Consider the following 17015-nt stretch of genomic DNA (forward strand, 5'->3'; position numbering starts at 1 on the left):
CCTTCGCAGGCAAGATGGTCCACGCAAATCGTTTCGTCAGCTCTTGGAGTCGTCGTAATAATGGGAGGACTAGGTGCGCATGATGGAGCAGGGATATTGTCTACAAAACTGCCCGAGAAGGTATTGTAGCACCTAATAGTGGAAATTAGCACCAATCTTTCCTTGAACCTTTCTGAATGGACAGGATGGATGGTCACTGTGCTTTTCATCCACTAAAGGGACATTTTAGAAGGATAACTATTGTACACTCACTTACCCGCGATATACGTCACTGTTCCCATTTGCCGATGTGGTGCAATCAAGATTCGGCGAGCATTCTGCGCGGAAAGGAGGTGCAGATTCCACTAACAGAGCCGATGACGACAAAACAACGAGAAACATAAGATGCCACGACATTGGGATAGTGTTGAATCCCAGAGCATAGAGCAATTCGAATCGATATAACTCCGGGAAAAAATGCCGTGTTGCAACGTGAGAATTGATCTTCTTGTTTTAGACGCTGGGTCAGCGAGGAAAATATATGTTTCAATCAGTCGCGACGGCGTCACACGGTCCCGTACGTGCTAGATATTTCCTTGAGGAAGTAAGAACTGGTGAGCAATCCGTCAATTGGAAAGGTTTTCAAAGGAGGAATGCCCAATATTATCAGTCTGGATTAGACCTCCGTGCCAGTCTCAGCCCTATTTACCAGCGGCACAAAGCAGAACTAACGCCGTCCTCTTAAATTAGAAATCAAGCTCAACACGGACCGAAACAAGATCATCAGAATATGGCATTAACACTAATTGAAATCGTCGAGCAGACCCGAGGCGCTGGGAGCCACACGATATCGGGAACGGAAACGGTACGGTTGAAATTATTGATTTGACACTGTGAGACCACGATTTCGGATGGGAAGGCAAGGGACAAGATGAGAAGACATTAGTGGCCGCTCGATATGAACCCAATCAATGAGTTCATCAGCTGGTACATCCGTACTGTATGGCAATATCAATAGAGTTGGTAAATATAGCTTCAGCTAGGTGCCAGAGCTTAGCTACTTTGGTTCATGATGAGCAGGACATCAGTGGTAGCTCTGACGAGGGGTGTCTCCCCGGAAAAATTAAACATTACGTGAACAAGGTATTCGGCCTCGTTAGGTACATGCTATACGTACTGCTAGTACATACTGTAGCAGACGGACAAGACTGCTGTTATGAATGGTGTATCAGGTATTAATTAGGACGAAGAGGAAGCCCTGGGTTAGGAATCCTTCAGTTCTACTCTAATTGATTGGTGGATTGGTGGATTGGACCAATCGTTTTCAACGACCGATGATTCCGACACATACCCATTCACACTTGAGAGTATGTAAAAGCGAACCTCTCAGTGGGCAAGTTCGCCCTTCCAAGTACTTTATATCCAAGTACTGTGAATGGAGGTACTAAAAATACCACTTACTAAATACTAAGTACGTATCGTACACCAATAAGTTACCAGATTGTTCGGGTCCCCCATCCTTCCGCTCGAGCATCGCAATTCGTCATGAATCTCGAGCCTACAATGTCAAGAACTGAGAAGGTACCATCTCCGCTGGGGATCACTCATATGTTGCGGTAGAATTGGAGGCAGTGCGTTTTCCCGAATCGGGTCATTCATGCCTCTGTTGTTGTGTTGTTGCCTCTACTAATACTAATCTGATGATGATGGGTTAACTCACTCTACTAAGTTTCATAATCTAATTTGGCTCTTCCGTTTCATTCGACTACCGGCACTATCATTCCCCCAGATCCTCTAGCCTTTCTCCCCTCAATCGGATTTGTTCCGCTGGAAAATTACCTCCTTCAGAATTACCACAATCGAGTCGTCATCATGAGTCCAATGTCTTTCCGCATGATATCCCTCGCTCTCCTCTCTCTTGTCTCCTTTGCCCTCACAGCTCCTACTTCATGCGCACCTGGACAGCTATGCGACAACGGTATAACGGTCTTCAAACTGGTGACTATTCGAGAGTGAGCATGGTTTTTTGGACTATCGACTCACGCTTCTGCTCACGGCCTTCTAGTGACATGCCCGAACTCCACAACAAGGCCCTCACAGCTTTCAACTCCACTCTGGGCATCTTTCCCAGACAAACCAACACCGAGGCCATCCCCGGTGCATACGGCATCTATATCCCACCTCGTACCGCCGAGTTCCAGCCCGATTCCACCTATGGGCCCGCGCGGCTGTCCGCCTGGCCATTTGGCATTGTCGGTCACCAGCTTGCTTTGGTAGGCCGCAACGATTCGCCAGGACTGTACACAATGAAAGACACGTTGTCACTGGAAGAGCGAAATCCGCCAGGGGATGAGGTGCGGATGACGGATGGCTGGGTAGTCGGCGAGGACGGACTGCTTGGATATGCGATGCCGCCCTCCACAGGATCGACCGAACGGGCAGGATGGTTCGCATTCCCCGTGGATGTCAGGCCAGGTGCGCCCAAAAAGGGTGACTGGGCGATCAAGTGGTATGAACGTAAGTACACTCTGACTGCCCTGCCTCCTTTCGTGAAGCCGGTGTAATAGAAGGGAAATGCTTACAAATGGATCAGCGGATTTGGCCGTCGTTATCCAAATCGGACAGCGTGTTGAAATCCAGGTAGTGGCGGATGAGGACCAGAGGTGGGGGTGATATGGATGACTATTGTTGCGACCCTCGCAGAATGGCCATCGGCAATGGTCATCAGCACGGAAATGTTTACCAGTTCCAAGCGGGGCAGTTATGATCCGCAGATACAACTAAACGAAGACTTTCCAAAGTAAAGAAGAATATGATTTGGCACATTCATGTGACACGGAACTATCAAGTTGCTTTCCAGAAATTCATCGAGTGAAGTGGATTCGTGAGAAACACCTAATATCGTAGTATATTCATGTAACCTTGCGGCAATAACCAATCTTTTCCGGCCACAACTACTCCGTTTCAGGTTGCCAAAATATCTCGTAAATAAAAAAGAGTTGCCAAAGACAAGGTCGATGTGAAATCAGGCCGCACCACCAGCGCTCACTTTGCGCCCCTTTAAGGATGTTCTATCGAAGACCACCATTGAGAGTGCAACCACCGCACTACAGGCTGCCAAACCAATGCCCATGTAGAAGTCGTCCGTCAAGCCAGCCATGTAAGCGCGAATAACGCCTGCCAATGCCTCTCCATCCCATAGTATATCCAATTCGGTCGCACCGGTGGCGACCACCAAGGCGGGATCGACGCCGGGAGCATACTTCGGCACCGTGGCCAACAGCTTATTGGCGAATAAGCTCTGACTAACGGACAAGAAGATGGAACCCGAGAGCGCTTGGAAGAAAATGATCATCGCCGTGACTGATGAGACATCGGACGGCTCAACGACTGCTTGACTCACAATGATGGGCACTTGGATGTTGAGACCCAAACCTATGCCGGCAAGGACCTGGTAACCAATCCATTGGGGACTCGGTGAGTGGACTCCCAGAGTAGATATTGTTGCAAGACCTGCGGTGGCAAGGATGGAGCCGAGAACAATAATGGGGAGAAAATGTTGGGTTTTGGAGATGACGACTCCAGAGACGACGGTGAACAGCGAAACAGCCAGGATGAAAGGGATGTTGCGGACGCCAGAGTCAGAAGCCGAGACACCGCTGACAGTTTGGAAGTAGATGGGGAGGTAGTAAAGAATCGTCATGAAGACCCCGAAGGATAAAGCGGTAAAGAGAGCCATGAACGCAATGGTCTTTTTCCGGAGAAGACGGGGAACGAGAAGCGCCCGTTCATCGAGCCAAATTTCGAGAGCGATGAAAACCACAAGGAGGACGCCGAAACCGACGAGTGTACCGATAACATCGCGGTGTGACCACGCCTTGGTCACACCACCCCATTGAAGGGCAAGGATGAGACAGATGATTGTGCACAGGAGCAACGCGGTTCCTAAGGGATCCATCTGTAGAATCTTCTCCTTTAAGGGGGCTTTCTGTGGTTGGGCAGCCTTGGGAGTTTGAAAGGTGAAAAAGATTATGGCGACGGATATAGCTCCCACAGGGAGATTGATATAGAAACACCAGCGCCTAGTGTATTTGTTAGATGAAATTGGCAGGCAATGGAAGGCTAATCAAAATCGTACCATGAAACATGTTCGGTGAGAGCACCGCCCATGAGCGGGCCAACGACGGAAGCGATCCCATAGACAGCGCCCAAGACGCCGGTGAGAGCAGCAGCTTGCCGCGGAGGTGCCGAAAATCCGATGATGGTATATGATCCTGCACCGATGCCGGCACCCCCCAACCCTGCAATTGCGCGGCCCACGATGAGGGTTTTGCTGTCCTGAGCCACCGCACAGATCAGACTGCCGACTTCAAAGAGGAAGATGGCGGTCAAGTATGCCCATTTCAGGGGAAAGTATTTATACGTCTTTCCCCAGGTGGACTGAAACGCGGCCATGGTGATAAAGAAAGCCGAGCCGTACCAGCCGACGTCGTCTAAGCTCTTGAATTGATCCGTGATGCGGGGAATGGCCGTTGCGATGATCGTCATGTCGAGTGACATGAGGAAAATGGCGAGGGAGGTGGCAAGCAGGAGGGATGCGAGCTTCCATGCGTGAGGATATTCGTCATTCTCAACGGGCTCCAAATCCTTGGCGGGTTCGTCGGTAGAAATCTGTTCATGTTCGCTTTCTAGACTCCTCTTTTCATCCATGATGCTATAAGCCGGAGTAGATGCCTCGGTGGCATTCTTGTCTAGCCCGCCTGAAAGGGGCTTTTCCGGATCTGTTCTCGGCTCCTCGGCCATTGCGATGGACCTTCCTGTCAAAAAACCGACGATGTTAGACTTGGGATAGGAAATGGAGATATATTCGAACAAAGGCGGAAAAGGATAAGAATTGTTTGAAGGGAAGGGCGATTAGGGTCCAGGTATGGCTCACCGAGCCAGAAGTTAAAGACTATGATGGAAGAATAAGGGGAATATAAGAAGGGCTGTGCAAATCTAAGTGAGATAAAAGCTGATATCGTGTCGTCCTCTGGTCAATATATACTTCACCAGCACGAGTATCCCAGGGGGGCACATCCTCGAAGACATGCTCCATACCTGAATGATTTCATATTACTCATAATCCTAAGGCATGTCGGCGTCCGGACGAAAAGCTCATGCGGAAACGCTGAGAAACCCATGCTAAAAATGATACAATAATGAATCATTTCAGCATTAAGATTCAAGAGTGGGCATTAGCATTCGCGATGGAACGATGTGCAGGGGGGAGGGCTGTACGCTGGACATAGTAGGCAGAAATATAGAAAGTCGGACAGACGGTGTCCATGTATCCACAGTGGGCTTGGGCTTAACGTTAGGGCCTGTAGTACCATATCGCTATTTCCGACATTCACCGGTGATCTGTCATCCTACAGCTGACTCACATCTGATGGACGATGGAGATAACGGCCGAAAAGGAGCAGCAGACTGCAGCAGAAGCGACGTGGACCATAATACAGGGAGCTGAACCTTGAGGAGATATTAGGGAGATAGAGAAGAATGGTGGAGATAAAGGAAATATCGGTTGTTACTTGCTAGAGAGGAGAGAGTTGCTCGTCCGGCGGTGCGAGAAGGTACATACGTACTGTAGTCTCTAGGGCTGAGAACAGGGGGCAGCCGTTACAAAGTCCGGTCCGGACGAGTCGACGGAATGCAACCTGATTGGCCACCTGCCCTTCACTTCAACACTTGTCAAGCTCTCCTCTTTTCGTCCGGCTGTATACTCTGGAACGATAAATGAGGATTCATTCACGCTGTGAAGCCTCGAGTCTAGAATCTACGGATATAATTTTTCTCTGCTTGTGGCGCGGTGGAGCCACGGAGTCCGTTCAGCTGTCTCAGAATTCAGTCCACGGTTTGTTGTCGGGTTGAGTGCTCTTGGCGTGATATTAGGAAGTGGTACTCAATATTAATGTGCAGTGGGAATAAATGGAAGAAGCCAAGAAGGTCATAACGACACCGCCTGGGGGTAACATAACCATATCCATGGATTGTAGTGGCTGAACTTGAAAAGTAAAAAAGCCTCCTTCGATCTTAGATGACGTGATCCTGAGAGAAATATCGTTTTGTGACTGGCCGATCTCTCATCTTTCTCATAAAGACCTCGAGACCGCTCTGATTTTACTTGTCACATTTGACGTTAAAGTTTATTGACTACTAGATTCCGTACTTATGATCTGATCCTTTGTGTTCGAGGTTCGAGATAGGATGGGTTGACTGAGAGTCCAGCGCCGCTCACACAGGCGCAACACCTCAAAGAGTCTCCATCAGTGTCCAGTGATGATGCTGTTGATAACAGACAACGTTACCGTTTGGTTAAAAGTTCAACCGAATTCCAATTCGCACCAAAAATGCCTTCCGTTTCGGCCTTGAACTTTTGCAGCCTCCTATCCCGAGTTCCCGATAGCATCCCGGTCGGCCGGCTTCCACGCCGAACCCCTCCTGCTATCTACTCCTCCACCACATTGGATCGACGCGATAGGCGATAAGGTAACTGCTACGCGCCACAGCGTAAATGAAGCGGTTGAGTATCTTTTTGTGTGTTTCTCGTTTCTGGACCATTCGCCATACAAGTAGGCGACCATCTCAAATCTCAATAAGTCGGTAGCAATGGCCCCTCTATGGCGCGCGATAACGTCCTACTTGCTCACCTCTCAGGCCACATTGGGCTCACCTACTCCAGGCGGTCTATATGAGAAGCAACCTGGTGGCCGCAGTGAGCGGGACGTGACCCTTTCGGGACGCTCAAATCATGGCGCTGTGGCTTCGGAGTCGGATCTTTGCTCTAAGATTGGAATCGATATCCTCAACCGTCACGGCAATGCGGCGGACGCGTTGGTTGGGACGGTTTTCTGCGTCGGAGTAGTCGGGGTAGGTTCAAGCTTATTCGACCAAATGGCCGACAGGTTAGAGAATCCGCGGAACGGTGACTGACCTTGATCTTCCCAGATGCACCATTCAGGTATCGGAGGGGGCGGTTTTATGCTGGTTCGAGAACCATCTGGCAGACATACGGCGATCGACTTCCGGGAAACAGCTCCTGCCGCCGCGTTCGAGGAGATGTATAGTAAGAACATCAACCTCTCGATGACGGGCGGTCTCGCTTCAGGCGTTCCCGGGGATGTGGCAGGGCTTTGGGAGCTGCATTCACGACACGGGAAACTTCCGTGGAAGCAGGTCGTTCGCCCAGCCGCAAAGGTGGCTACAGAAGGGTGGCTCGTGAATGAGGATCTTGTCTCATACATGAACTCTGCGGCAGGAACCAACAGAACCGGCGGGTTCTTTGTCACGGATCCTCAATGGGCTGTCGACTTTGCGCCCAATGGAACCAGGCTCGGGTTGGGAGATACGATCACCCGCAAAAGATATGGGAAGACTTTGCATAAGATTGCAAAGTATGGACCGAAGGCATTCTATGAGGGAGAAGACGCAGAAGCAATGATCAGGGCTCTACAGGCGCAAAACGGAACCATGACTATGGACGATTTGAAAAGCTATACAGTTGCCGTAAGGAAACCCTTGGAGATCATCTATCGAGGATATACGATGAGAAGTTGCCCTGCGCCTGCAAGTGGGGCGGTTGCTTTATCAGTTCTGAAAATCATCGAGGGCTTTGAGGACGTTGGAAAGCCCGAAGCGGCGAATATCAGTACCCATCGATTAGATGAGGCTATGAGATGGGCATATGCCCAGGTATGGATTAACGATTTACAACTAAACCCGTCGAGCATAACAACTAAACCCCTTAGCGTTCGGAACTCGGTGATCCGGCGTATCAGTCCAACATCAGCGCATTCGAACACAGAATGATCGATGAACAAACGGCAGTTGAGATGCGGGCGAAGATCCTCGATTATTCCCAAAATGTCTCGTACTACAACCCTCAAGGTCTTGAGGTCCTTGAGACCCACGGGACATCGCATATAGTTGTGGCTGACAGGGACGGGATGGCCATCACCCTAACCACGACCGTCAATCTTCTGTTCGGTAGCCAGTTGGTGGTTCCGGAGACAGGAGTTGTCATGAACAACGAAATGTAGGACCCGCCCAGATCTCTGAGGAATGAATCGAGGCTAACAAAACCAGGAATGACTTCTCCGTCCCCGGAAAGTCGAACCAGTTTGGATATGTTCCTTCGCCCGCCAATTTTGTCCGCCCTGGGAAACGGCCGCTGTCGAGTATCAGTCCAACTATTGTGGAGAATCCCGACGGGTCACTGTACTTCGTGACGGGAGCTGCTGGAGGGTAAGTCACTGGTTTGGTTTGGGTTGCAGTATCTGACAGTGAACAAGATCTCGTATTATCACCGGAACCATTCTGTCCATTTGGAACGTCCTAGACAAAGGCATGACGGTGTTTGAAGCCCTCAAAGAGCCTCGTTTCCATGACCAACTCCAGCCCAACGTGGTACAATTCGAGTACGATTTTAACAATGAAACAACAGAGTTCATGTCGTCTAGGTACGTGAGAGCGATCTCTATCCCTTTTCACAACTAACCATGTCCATAGGGACCACAATGTCACTTTTATGGCGCCGGGCTCCTCCGCTGTTCAGGCCCTTCGTATCTTGCCCAATGGGACTTACGAAGCCGCCGGCGAAACGCGGCAGAAGAACTCAGGGGGTTTCGCTTTCTAAGCCACCCACGTGTATCGCCGCCAGTCGGCCAGGTCTATATATACGATCTAGTATAATCTATAATATAATAGATCTCATAAAATCAGAAGCATTGCGGTCCGCGTTTTGTAATTAGCACGACCGGTGTGCTCGATCCACGATGTTTTCATTCATTCGTATTAGTTCCGGAATCGTCCTCATCTTTGCCCGCAAACAGACTTCTGAGATCAAAAGTACCTTCCGAACCTTTCTCAACGACACCGACCTCCGTGACGATACCGTCGATTAGATCTGCAGGAGTGACATCAAATGCTGGGTTCCAGACATCCACCCCATCGGCAGCGATTTTGATCGTGACATTCTCCAACGCTTTCGGTTCTCCGTTCCCTTCGAGACCCTCACTCCCATCCGCACCAACAGCATCCCATCTAGGTCCTTTGACCATGGTCACCTCATTCTTCGCTCTCTCTTCTATGACGATCTGAGACCCATCCGCGGTGGCCAAATCGATGGTTGTCCTCGGTGCGGCGATGAGGAATTTCACTCTATGAAATCGAGCTAGAACCGCCAGAGCGTATGTTCCGATCTTATTTGCCGTGTCCCCATTCGCAGAAACACGATCGGCCCCAACCACGACTGCCGATATGCCTTTCAACCGCATGAGGGCGGCGGCCATGCTGTCGGTGACGAGGGTGGCCGGGATCTTCTCGTAAGCAAGTTCGTATGCCGTGAGACGTGCGCCTTGGTTGTATGGGCGGGTTTCGGTACAGTACGCATGGGATAATGAAGAACGCTCGTGCAGCGTGCGGATGACTCCTAGAGCCGTGCCATGACCTGCTGTCGCTAAGGATCTATACCAAGGTTAGTCCATGCGTCTAAATAACGGCGCGATCTGCTGCCTTACCCGGTATTGCAGTGTGTCAAAACCGTCACCTTGCCTTCGTGTCTCGTGGCATGGCTTTCGATCCACTCGGCCCCATGCCGCCCAATCGCCTTGTTGTCCGCTACATCGTGAACAAGCATTGCCTCCGCGGCGTTGATGTAGGCTTTCCGCACTGCATCTCCCCCGACGGCTCCCGAAAGCTGAGCAGCTTTGTCTTCCACAATTTTGCTCAGTTTTCCGGCAGCATCGGCCAGATTCACAGCCGTTGGTCGACTCTGTACCAAGTAATCCAGTTTCTCTTTCACAAACACCGCGACCTCTTCCGAACTCTCAGACACTTCGGTTGTCGCGAGCTCGACAGCTAGGGCGAGTGCGGCGACGATGGCTATGGCTGGAGCGCCCCGAACCTGCATCGAGCGAATAGCATGGAAGGCGGCCGTGGCATTTGGGATAGAGATGTAGGTGGTGGTATAAGGGAGTAGCAGTTGGTCGAGGATGCGGAGCGAAGGCGGGGAAGACTCGTAAACGATGGCTTTCAGCATCGTGGATCACACTTCAATTGGAATAGAAAAGCTAACAAAATGAGCTGTGCGGGCTGTGCGGGTTTAACAAGTCGAAAGAAGACCGGCTTTGGACGCAATAATATTAATTAGCTTGCAAACTGAAGCCCGAGAAACATTTTGCATCCAGAAACATCGCCATCACCAATGCCGACCACGATATGCCACCCAGTCGTTTGATTGCCCCACATGGCCGATCAGGGTCTCTCATTATTGAACAAGTGAAACATACAACTGCAAACATCCGCGACAACATAATCACTTTGTAATGTTCCTGTACATCAACGCTGCCATTCGTTTCCAACAATCTGTTCCATAAGGGCGGGAATTCTAGCGATGCCGAAGTCGAAAGAACGTCTCCACCGCCAGAAACCCAAAACGCGACAGGCCACCATCTTCGATGCTTGTGCTGGTCAGAGTTTTGTTCCCTATCGTATGGATCGCGTCTAACTGAAGCGTAGGCAGAGTGAGTGGTCGCGGAAAACTGGTACGAGATGTTCGGGAGGATCAGAACACCAGATCCGGGCGGAAAATACGATTAGCACCCGAAGAAGCTCTCCTCAAACGATATTGTGCCCCCGATGGGCTGGAGTCGAGTGCCCTCTACTTCTCTGGCACTTCGGACCTTCGACCAGATCTGATCCCGGACTCTGAGCTCCTTCGCGCAATTCATCATTATACAACCCACCTATTCAAGGGTCTCGGCGCTGGCGAATCCGACCCATGTTGGGGAGCATTCGATGGAACGGCCATGCTCGCACTTGGGGTGCTGGTGGAGGAGACGGTTCGCGAGCTTGTCGGGGACTCGGGAGATCTAGCGTTTGTCGGCGGGGTCGAGATCAAGAAGGGCGAGTCGCACGACCAAATGGAAGAGAAGCTGGATATCGAGACGGTAATCGGGCCGAAATCCACGGAGCGAAAGCAGGGAGGGAGATGGGAGGACGGGATATTCATCGTTCCCGAGTGAGAATGATCCATCGCGATGCGATTACATGGTGCAGGTGAAAGTACTACACTCTGGCATCATTCTAGTACTTCCTTGTACTGCACAGTAAGGTACATGCGCCTGCGTAGTCCCCTCAAGTCCACTAAGTCGACTTCTCCTGACAACACAGCGCAACATCCTGATGGATGAAGTCACCTAAAGTGTCTATCGAAAGTAGCGAAGGCATCAAAGCCGACAACATCACACACAGGCAGTGCCGATTGTTGCTGTGCAGTGCATCCCATCAGATGCGCTCACGTGCTTGGGTTGGATTAACATCAGGTCAAGTTGGGCGCCGCCAAATGAAGAAGGAGCGAGGGAGCACCTGCCTCGGGGCAATCCGCCTACAGCGAGGTACCTCACGCTGCTCAGCTACACCTGGACATGGACTTGGCAACAAATAGCAAGACTCAACATGAATCATGACCTGAAAAGGATCAAGAAGTCCGTTCTCCAGCTTTCATTTCACCGAGAGAACTGGTACATGCCACTGGCCTGAACATCGCCCTCCGCGCCTCAACACCATATTATATCTAACAGGTCGAGCCACTTGTCCTGTTCATTCCGCCAGACAATCAGCAATGGTACCATCTCTCCGCAACCGCTCGAGACTATGAGTATTAATATGATGCAGCCTCCAAAACCTACCAGTGCGGCGCAGAAGGCTGCGAAAATCCTGGCCTGGATACAGAGGTCAGGCACCGCTCACAGTATCAAAGATCTAGAGAAAATCCTGCCCGCAGTTGCCTCGATCCCCTCAATGCAGGTTAAAGACCATCTTGTCGCCCTTGTTGACGATGACAAAGTCCGAGTCGAGAAGATTGGCTCGGGAAACTGGTACTGGAGCTTTCCGTCGGATGAGAAGCAGCACCGGGAGGAAGAGTTGAAAAAGCTCAACGACGAGAAAGACCAGCTGAACAAGCAGCTGGAGAATCTGAGCGCCATGGTCAAGGACCGCGAATCCCAGCTTGACCATACCGGCGGACGAACGAGCAACAATGGCCAAGCAAAGAGCAGGAAGGAGTTGGTGGAAACGAATGATGCCCTTGGAGTCGCGGTGAAGGAACTGAAGATGTCATTGGGAGAATTCAGTGGTATCGATCCTGATGAAGTGGCGGCGAAGTGGAGGACCGTGGGGGAACTGAGGGACAAGACGGAAACCTGGACGGACCAGATTCAGTGCATGGAAGGCTATATTGGAGAGAGATGTGGGGACAAGGAGGAGGTGATGTTTACGCTCCACCAGCAATTCTATGGCGAGGAGGCTGATTGCGAGACGGGCCAGTTGAAGGAGTGGTCGGAAGACGGTACATGGTCCGCCTCGCTGTGAAACCACCATGTCTGGACTCTGGAGTCATGCTTTGACCGTGATTGCCTCGTGCTTCCGGTACAACATGGTGCAGTCATCCATAATTGTTGGCGATGGGGTAGATAAACCCATATAGTTAGATTGCCTGGATTCGTCGAAATACACCATTAGCAATCATACTGTGGCGGAGCGGGAGCATAAAATGACTCACTGCAAAATTCTATACTATTTTGATCTCCGTGTTACTCGAAGAGTTATATTCTAAGGTATACTACTGTTAAAAGATCTCCAAATCCTACACTCTGCGCTAGAGGGCCTAAGAATGTCTCATCGACTCATCGAGGCATCCCGATGACTGGAGTGTGTGGTGTGTAGTGGGGCAATCTAGTATTCAATAACCATCACCAGCGGCAACAATGAAGTGGGAGTAATTCGTCCTACGGTACTAACTACCTTCCTCAACTCAGCACCAACCCTATCGAATGCTTCCATACCGACAAAATTCCTAACCTCCCAACCTGAGAACCATCGGAATCCTCAAATCGATTACGACCTGCGGGTCCGCAGTCTATCACTATATTCGAAAACTTTGACCAACCTCCGATTCTCGAACCCAAGCGAGCTGTCGACAACACCCGCCGAAGTCATCATGAGTTCAACAGGCGACCGCCCACCGCTCTCCTCACAAGCCGGATCGCAGAATCCTCCTTCGACGACACAAGGCAGAGGCCGTGGAAGAGGTGGGAACGCTCCAAGAGGAGAACGTGGTACAAGGTCACCATATAGAGGCCGTGGGCGGGGCGGGAGACGAGGCGGTAGCAACCTCGACCGATCCGCACCCCAGACTAAACCCAACGTCGAACAATTATCAAATGCCGTATCGGGCTTATCTACTCAAGAGGGGGCCCGCGTGGAGAAGCCAGCGGATGCGACGGAAGACGAGGGCGATGCAGAGACCTGCTTCATCTGTACTTCCGTCGTCATTCATTACAGTGTTGCTCCCTGCAATCATCGGACCTGCCATATATGCTCCCTACGATTAAGAGCTCTGTATAAGACCAATGCTTGTGCTCATTGTCGAGTAAGGAATGACCCATGACTTCCGTTGGCAAAAGCTGATTATGTCCAAAGACTGCCGCCGAATACGTTATCTTTACTGACGACAGCGAGAAGAAATTCGAGGATTTCAAGGCAACGGACTTTTCCAATGTCGATGGAAACCTCGGCATCAAATTCGAGAAGCGCGAAATCTTCGAAGATACAGTGCTTCTCTTGAGATACAATTGTCCCGATCCGACATGTGATGTAGCATGTTCGGGCTGGCCTGAATTGCATCGCCACGTCCGCAACGTTCACCACAAAACCCTCTGTGACCTATGCACTCGTCATAAGAAGGTCTTCACACACGAGCATACCCTCTTCAACCGAGCTTCCTTGCAAAAACATGAACGGCACGGCGATGATAATCCTGGAGACCTGGAACAAAGCGGATTTCGAGGGCATCCGGAGTGCGGGTTCTGTCGAATGCGGTTTTATGACGATGATGAGTTATATACTCACTGCAGGGACAAACACGAGCGATGTCACATCTGCGACCGACGTAATCAGGGCACCAATACCCGTCAGCAGTACTACCAAAACTACACCGAGTTGGAGTTACACTTTCGGAAACAACATTTCCTCTGTCCTGATCGCGAGTGTCTGGAGAAGAAGTTTGTGGTGTTTGAGTCGGAACTTGACATCAAAGGGCATCAGCTCGAAGCCCATCCCGACGGTCTCTCGAAGGATGCTCGCCGGGACGCTCAGCGAGTAGATATCTCCAGTTTCGCCTACTCCGACTTCCAACCCCCACAACGGGGGCATCGGCAGGGTGGTGGTCGCGGTCGCGGCCGTGATCCGAATGCAGATGCGCTTCCTCCCAGCTCCGCTCAACCACTACGCCGTGACGAGATGGCATACCATCGCCAACTGGCCATTCAAGGGGCTCAAAATGAAGTATCGAGAACGTTTGGAGGTGCATTGACTGCGTCTCCTGGGCCAGCTTTTGCCGCTAGCGCAGGGAGTTCCGACGCTCCGACGACGGTTTCTGTTCGACCATCTGCCGGCAGAATCCAGCGACCACCCACAGAAGCCCCAGCGCCACCAGCCATCGACTCACGCAACCCCCCTTCGCCGCGGACTGCTGCTCGAAGCCTTCGCCATAATGCCCTCATTGGCCGAGTGGCTCGGTTACTCTCTGACCCCGAATCTGGCCTTACCACCTTCCAATCCCTGATCGCTTCATTCAAGAGTGGCGCCATCTCAGGCTCCGACCTCATTACCGGAATTTTCGACCTGACATCATCGGCCTCACGCTCGGAAGTGGGCAAAGTCATTAACGAATTGGTTGACATATTTGAAATAGAGCCCAAAAAGCAAGAGCTACGAAGTGCTTGGAATGATTGGAAAGCCATGCACGAAGACTATCCGTCGCTGCCGGTGATGTCCGAGCCCGGTTCTTCCAGGCCACTGCCGAGCTCAACATGGGCAGGGGCCGGCTCCGGAAGGGTTCTGAAATTGAAGAGCAGTACAGCTCGCAGTGCTCGTAGAGCTGGCGTGGCCGATACCTTCCCTACTCTGTCCGCAGCATCAAAAAAAACAAAAAATGCCCGTCCGACAAATACACCGTGGGTGTCGCTACCCACCCCTTCGCCTGCAGCACCCTCCACCAGCCGACCGACACGAGATGTTCCCGCAATTATACGATCACCCAAGCCAACTGGTGGAGACTCCTTTCCAGCGTTGCCGCCAGCTGCAAAACCGGTTTCTTCGGTGTTTAGCCCTGGTTACCGAGGAAACGCGGTTCTCCGGGCTCCTGGCAACGCAAACGGCGCCAGCTCCAATGCCTGGGGATCTCGTGGCAATGAAAATAACACACAGGCGGCTCAAGGAAGCCTCGATGGGATGGGAGCCGAGGGGGATGCTGGTGGCAAGGCGAGGAAGGGCAAGAAAGTGCTGATGAAGTTTGGATAGGCTCCTACAAAACATCGCAGACTTAGACTGCCCACAATCTGACCGGGATTTCGGATATCACTTCAAGACTTGGCCGCACGTCACTTGAGCATGCAGCCACATCGTCTCCTAATTGATCTCTAGTCTTGATTCGATGGCGATTGCAATGTGGAATAGCGCCGAGTCGGTCCGAAGCGCAATGTTCGACGTTTGCTCGTTTCCCTCAATGGCGGAATTAGTGCATTCGAGCAAAAACTGGTCGGCAAATGACATGTTCCCCACGCGAAAAAGTCTTTGAGCGGCACGATGTGTAGTGATTCATGTGAACTAGGATTTGCTGGCGCCAGTGAAGTCTGGAAATTCGACCCTAGATCTACACCATCGGGCCCTATTCCACCGGACACTTCTTGTTTCTGGTATGTAATATGAATACACGATAGAACGCAATATATGCCAATGGATTCTAGTTGTGTTAGTGATCTCATCCGCTAAACTCATCCACTGACGGGATGATCCCGCATGTCACGAAAGCGGTTCGCTTCGGTTGATGATAATCTACGCTACGCCTCTGTGGCAAGCTCAATGTAACACGGAAAAGGATTTCAGTACTGCGATACTGGGTCCGGTTTCCAAATGCCACTTTCGGCAACAGGGCAATTGGCCTCCGTTTGCCCGAACTGAAGTTGGTGGATATCGTGACAACAGATCTATTGCAGACTAGAATTGTGAGATACTTGCATCTACATTAGTTGCCGCCACCATGTTCAATAGTTTGACTCAAATCCCAAATTTTCCGATGGATCTAGATCTTGTCCCGCGGGAAATCGCCGCTAATCTCATACCATAATCGACGATCGCACAGCTGGATAACCTTGCCCTTTTGATCTCGACATCCTTGATGGCGGCAATCGGCATGCATGTTGAAGCCACCATTACACGCATGCAATCCAGCCTCATCGCTAACACATCCCTCTTGACAACTAGCTTCTTGTCTGACCATGTCACTTTCCTTTATCCTGATCCCATGATGCTGTATCTGTGTGGGAAAGGTGGGTTGAGGCGCAAGCAATCCTAGAGACATCATCATATGGCAAGCTCTCATTCGGCATGGAGCTCGCAAGTCGGTGAGGTTTCTCAGCGTGAATCTGTAACTGTAGACTGCAAGCCGCTTCGCGCTAACCAAGCCCTTTACAAAGCCAGGTCTATAACTTCCACCTATCCGTGAAGACCGAGATGGCCACAGAGCCATTGATGCCCTTAGGAAAGGCTTGAAGGCGACGGTTTTGACAGCATTGACAACATTGTAGAGCTTGACCACGATTCGCTCCGATCAGCTACCATCTGCGGTGTGATGGCACTCCGTGTCGAAAGTCTTGTCCTAAAACCTGATACACAAAAAGGTATGCTCCTTAGGGCTTTTCTTCATCTTAAATCCTCTCTTCTGACAAGTCTGCTGTAACCGGATCGGATCCTGCCGAAATGGTTGACCAGCTGAGCCGCTAGTTTGAGATCCCAAGATCCGCCTTTCCCTAATCCAGCAGAGGTGCTTCCGGCAATCTTGCACCGAATTCCCTGCTGCATCTAGCACTTATGGTCTATATATATTTCGTTTAAGTTAGCAACATTTGGTTCTTGCACCAGCGTGGCCGATT

At 51.0% G+C, this 17015-nt stretch overlaps 7 protein-coding genes across 7 annotated transcripts in view; 4 read left to right on the top strand and 3 right to left on the bottom strand.

The window, feature by feature from the left end:
* P152DRAFT_202170 (uncharacterized protein) overlaps window positions 1–354 on the bottom strand; it is a 1450-nt gene extending 1096 nt beyond the window's left edge. Inside the window, exon 1 of the mRNA XM_033674349.1 lies at window positions 1–354. Within this exon, the coding sequence (XP_033537555.1) occupies window positions 1–209 (209 nt within the window). The 5' untranslated portion in view covers window positions 210–354.
* A 1149-nt stretch (window positions 355–1503) lies between these two features.
* On the top strand, window positions 1504–2801 carry P152DRAFT_455650 (uncharacterized protein). The gene is made up of 3 exons (XM_033678830.1): window positions 1504–1991; window positions 2045–2496; window positions 2573–2801. Exons 1-3 carry the CDS (start codon window positions 1852–1854, stop codon window positions 2650–2652), a joined length of 672 nt encoding a protein of 223 aa, XP_033537556.1. The 5' UTR covers window positions 1504–1851; the 3' UTR covers window positions 2653–2801.
* Window positions 2802–3004: 203 nt separating this feature from the next.
* Window positions 3005–4782, bottom strand: P152DRAFT_471299 (MFS gliotoxin efflux transporter glia; the record flags this gene model as incomplete). The annotated part of the gene is made up of 2 exons (XM_033681048.1): window positions 3005–4061; window positions 4118–4782. 2 exons carry the CDS (start codon window positions 4780–4782, stop codon window positions 3005–3007), a joined length of 1722 nt encoding a protein of 573 aa, XP_033537557.1.
* A 1357-nt stretch (window positions 4783–6139) lies between these two features.
* P152DRAFT_411219 (gamma-glutamyltranspeptidase) lies at window positions 6140–8740 on the top strand. The gene is made up of 6 exons (XM_033676964.1): window positions 6140–6891; window positions 6970–7713; window positions 7770–8056; window positions 8107–8265; window positions 8313–8480; window positions 8530–8740. Exons 1-6 carry the CDS (start codon window positions 6631–6633, stop codon window positions 8654–8656), a joined length of 1746 nt encoding a protein of 581 aa, XP_033537558.1. The 5' UTR covers window positions 6140–6630; the 3' UTR covers window positions 8657–8740.
* On the bottom strand, window positions 8323–10377 carry P152DRAFT_430373 (Methylthioribose-1-phosphate isomerase). Its single transcript, XM_033677388.1, has 2 exons — window positions 9540–10377; window positions 8323–9486 (listed from the first exon to the last, which is right to left on the bottom strand). The coding sequence occupies exons 1-2, from the start codon at window positions 10058–10060 to the stop codon at window positions 8802–8804; spliced, it is 1206 nt and encodes a 401-aa protein (XP_033537559.1). The 5' UTR covers window positions 10061–10377; the 3' UTR covers window positions 8323–8801.
* Window positions 10378–10414: 37 nt separating this feature from the next.
* Window positions 10415–11045, top strand: P152DRAFT_471302 (uncharacterized protein; the record flags this gene model as incomplete). The annotated part of the gene is made up of 2 exons (XM_033681049.1): window positions 10415–10490; window positions 10540–11045. The coding sequence occupies 2 exons, from the start codon at window positions 10415–10417 to the stop codon at window positions 11043–11045; spliced, it is 582 nt and encodes a 193-aa protein (XP_033537560.1).
* Window positions 11046–11676: 631 nt separating this feature from the next.
* On the top strand, window positions 11677–15384 carry P152DRAFT_471303 (uncharacterized protein; the record flags this gene model as incomplete). The annotated part of the gene is made up of 3 exons (XM_033681050.1): window positions 11677–12370; window positions 12840–13453; window positions 13504–15384. 3 exons carry the CDS (start codon window positions 11677–11679, stop codon window positions 15382–15384), a joined length of 3189 nt encoding a protein of 1062 aa, XP_033537561.1.
* Window positions 15385–17015: the final 1631 nt, after the last annotated feature.

The sequence above is a fragment of the Eremomyces bilateralis genome (genome assembly GCF_010015585.1).
Source record: "Eremomyces bilateralis CBS 781.70 unplaced genomic scaffold P152scaffold_3, whole genome shotgun sequence".
Lineage (NCBI taxonomy): Eukaryota > Fungi > Ascomycota > Dothideomycetes > Eremomycetales > Eremomycetaceae > Eremomyces > Eremomyces bilateralis.

Bases quoted from the DNA above. Each gene is read 5' to 3' on its own strand.
- P152DRAFT_455650 (XM_033678830.1), top strand. From the start codon at position 1,852: ATGAGTCCAATGTCTTTCCGCATGATATCCCTCGCTCTCCTCTCTCTT. The intron at 1,992-2,044 runs GTGAGCATGGTT...ACGGCCTTCTAG, and splicing joins AAACTGGTGACTATTCGAGA to TGACATGCCCGAACTCCACA. The intron at 2,497-2,572 runs GTAAGTACACTC...CAAATGGATCAG, and splicing joins GGCGATCAAGTGGTATGAAC to CGGATTTGGCCGTCGTTATC.
- P152DRAFT_430373 (XM_033677388.1), bottom strand. From the start codon at position 10,060: ATGCTGAAAGCCATCGTTTACGAGTCTTCCCCGCCTTCGCTCCGCATC. The intron at 9,487-9,539 runs GTAAGGCAGCAG...ACCTTGGTATAG, and splicing joins TTGACACACTGCAATACCGG to ATCCTTAGCGACAGCAGGTC.
- P152DRAFT_411219 (XM_033676964.1), top strand. From the start codon at position 6,631: ATGGCCCCTCTATGGCGCGCGATAACGTCCTACTTGCTCACCTCTCAG. The intron at 6,892-6,969 runs GTAGGTTCAAGC...TGATCTTCCCAG, and splicing joins TCTGCGTCGGAGTAGTCGGG to ATGCACCATTCAGGTATCGG. The intron at 7,714-7,769 runs GTATGGATTAAC...TAAACCCCTTAG, and splicing joins TGAGATGGGCATATGCCCAG to CGTTCGGAACTCGGTGATCC.